Source organism: Limulus polyphemus, unplaced genomic scaffold (genome assembly GCF_000517525.1).
Source record: "Limulus polyphemus unplaced genomic scaffold, Limulus_polyphemus-2.1.2 Scaffold3262, whole genome shotgun sequence".
Taxonomy (NCBI): domain Eukaryota; kingdom Metazoa; phylum Arthropoda; class Merostomata; order Xiphosura; family Limulidae; genus Limulus; species Limulus polyphemus.
This window is the reverse complement of record NW_013668872.1, coordinates 28753-31524: the sequence shown is the minus strand read 5'-3', so window position 1 is coordinate 31524 and position 2772 is coordinate 28753. Positions and strand designations below refer to the sequence as shown.

The 2772-nt window shown below is 33.8% G+C and overlaps 1 protein-coding gene across 1 annotated transcript in view; it reads right to left on the bottom strand.

The window, feature by feature from the left end:
* Positions 1 to 765: 765 nt before the first annotated feature.
* The window catches only part of LOC106469008, a 19444-nt gene continuing 17437 nt past the window's right edge, over positions 766 to 2772 (bottom strand). Inside the window, exon 10 of the mRNA XM_022397409.1 lies at positions 766 to 1048. Coding sequence (XP_022253117.1) covers positions 937 to 1048 — 112 coding nt within the window. The 3' untranslated portion in view covers positions 766 to 936. The remainder of the gene's footprint in view (positions 1049 to 2772) is intronic.

Here is a 2772-nt window from a genome sequence, read left to right as displayed (position 1 = left end):
CATTGGATAAAAAATTTTTTTGAAAATCAATAAAATTCTATAAAAAAAAACAATTTTTTCACTACAAAAAAAATTTAGTAAAACAAAATTTTGTTAGCAGTTACCACAAAATTTTCAACTAATTTACGGCTACATTTGAGTACCTAAGAACCACTTTACTATTCAAATTTAATATTGTGATTACCTTTACGGTGGAAATGTCAGTACCTAAAAGCCGATCATCTTGAGGCAACGTATGATTAACAACAATAATTGTCCATTGCCTTTAGATGGCCAACACCTATTTAATTTGAAACTAAAAATCTCGACTATAAAGTTCATTGTGATATTAAACATAATTATTCAGTGTGAATCGCATCTCTTAATATTCAAATTTATCATGAACGAATGATAAAAAGCAGAAAAATTAGTTCAATAGTTAGTTGTAAGTACTACACTGATTTAAATCTTCCATTCTACAAAACTGGCTTGCACATCAACGTTCCATGAAACTTCGTAAAGCAGAAATAAAACCGAATACATCACGACAAAGACTTTTCAATGGAAAGACCATCCCGTATTCTTTAACGACTCACAACACAAGCCACAACTAAAGTATTAATAAAAACAAAAACAGCAGTTTCATGTACTATAAAGCTTACTTAATAATGCTCATCGACTAACTAATGGGTAATTTACAGCGACTGTTTCGGAACTGCGAGAAATATATATGAAAATATCAAGCTTTCTAAGAATGAAATTAACATTTATTTGTAGTTTCTCAGTATTGAGGAGCAACATTACAAGTAAATAATACAGTATTCATATGAACAGAATGTTCTGAACCATTCATATACTAGCTATTTATTCTAAAATTTACACGTAGATAGTATTAATAATATAGAAATAAAGTGATACTTGTATATACTTTGACTTCATTAAATAATTTATTCTACATTAAATGATGACTGGTTTAGAACACTGCAGTTGAGAAGACACTGGAAGTCCAGTAACTTTCCCTTTTTTATTGGTCCGAGAAGTTAACGGACTGGAAGAATGTGAAGTCAGCCTGGAAGAAAAAAAAAAAGTGTTTCCTCTACAGAAAGTTACATTTAAAAATCACCAAATCTTCATTATACAGGGCTACCTTATATCTTTCATTTAGTAATTGCTGTATTTAAATTACTTTAATTTCTCTCTAATGCTCAGACATTCCATAATTACACTTTTAGCACCAAACCTATATAACGTTCAAAATCGTTTGTTTCTTGAATTTTGTGCAAGGCTGTTCCAGAACTAGCTGTGCCAGCCATCCCTAATTTTGAAGTGATAGACCAGAGGGAAGGCAGTTAGTCAACATCATCCACATCCAACTTTTGTCGGACCAAACAGTGGGATTTGACTGTGACTCTTATAATGCAACATGGTCCCAACGTGCAGAGTGAGTTTTTTTTTCTCCCTTGTAACAGGATGAAAATCACAGAACCCCAGATCAATGGCCCAGAATGCTAACCACTGGGCTACAGTCAGCCCACGTTCAAAACTAAATTGTCTTCCTGCACTGACATTTTCATTATTCTTTCAGAGGTGGAAACTTTAATGGGATCTCATTTAATTTATACTTAAATACCAAACCTCATCTGAAACTTTAAATTTAAAGTGCTAATTATTATAAGTAAAGAGATAAAAAAAGGAATGTTTGCATCAGATGTGACACACTATTTCAAAGAATTTATTCACAACTACTACTAACCAACGGTAAATTAACACAATGATATTTATTTTAAAGAAACCACACAACATGTTTTTACCACACCTGAGCCAGTTGTTTTAAGGTACGACACAAAACTAAGCACTCGTATTTACATACAAAGATGGGTGGGAAACGATCAGAGGAACGATGTTACGCGAGAGCAAGAAAAGTCTATAACCTTAGAAAACTGTCAGGGCTAGTTAAGCATGAGAAAGAATAAACTCAGCCAAAGTTTGCTGGTGTTACCACTACGGTCAAGTTGTAGAGCTCAATCACCTGCTTTTATCATTTCTTTAAGAAGAGAAGTTGATTCCAAAGTATTGTATGACTAAATAAAAATTGATGAGCTGACTTTCCTCTGTGATGTGACCTTAATGTTTTCCCTTTGCATCTGATTTACAAAAAATTATAAATTTGTTCAATATATTTCTTACCACATTCACGTGAGATACTATGTACACCTTGTTTTTTGTTCTTTCTGTAGTACTCGTTTCGAGTTACGTAAAAAAAGCAGCTTATCGTATGTGAAGATTTAAATGTGGTTGTTACATTACCAAATACAGAGACCAATTCAGTAGCAATTTCTGACACACAACAGAAATGAAAGAAATTTGTGTTTTTGTTTCTTACTGTAACAATCACTGGGGAACTTTTCCTTCCCACAGCTGGAAGCTGATGGAGTTAATTGTGATTTTTTCTTCCCACAGCTGGAAGCTGATGGAGTTGAGATTTTCTCTTCCCACAGATGGAAGCTGATGGAGTTAATTGTGATATTTTATTTCCCACAGCTGGAAGCTGATGGAGTTAATTGTGATTTTTTTTCCTCCCACAGCTGGAAACTGATGGAGTTGTGATTTTCTCTTCCCACAGCTAGAAGCTGATGGAGTTGAGTTAACTGTGAATTTTTCTTCCCACAGCTGGAAGCTGATGGTGTTGTGATTTTCTCTTCCCACAGCTAGAAGCTGATGGAGTTGAGTTAACTGTGAATTTTTCTTCCCACAGCTGGAAGCTGATGGAGTTGAGTTAACTGTAAATTTTTC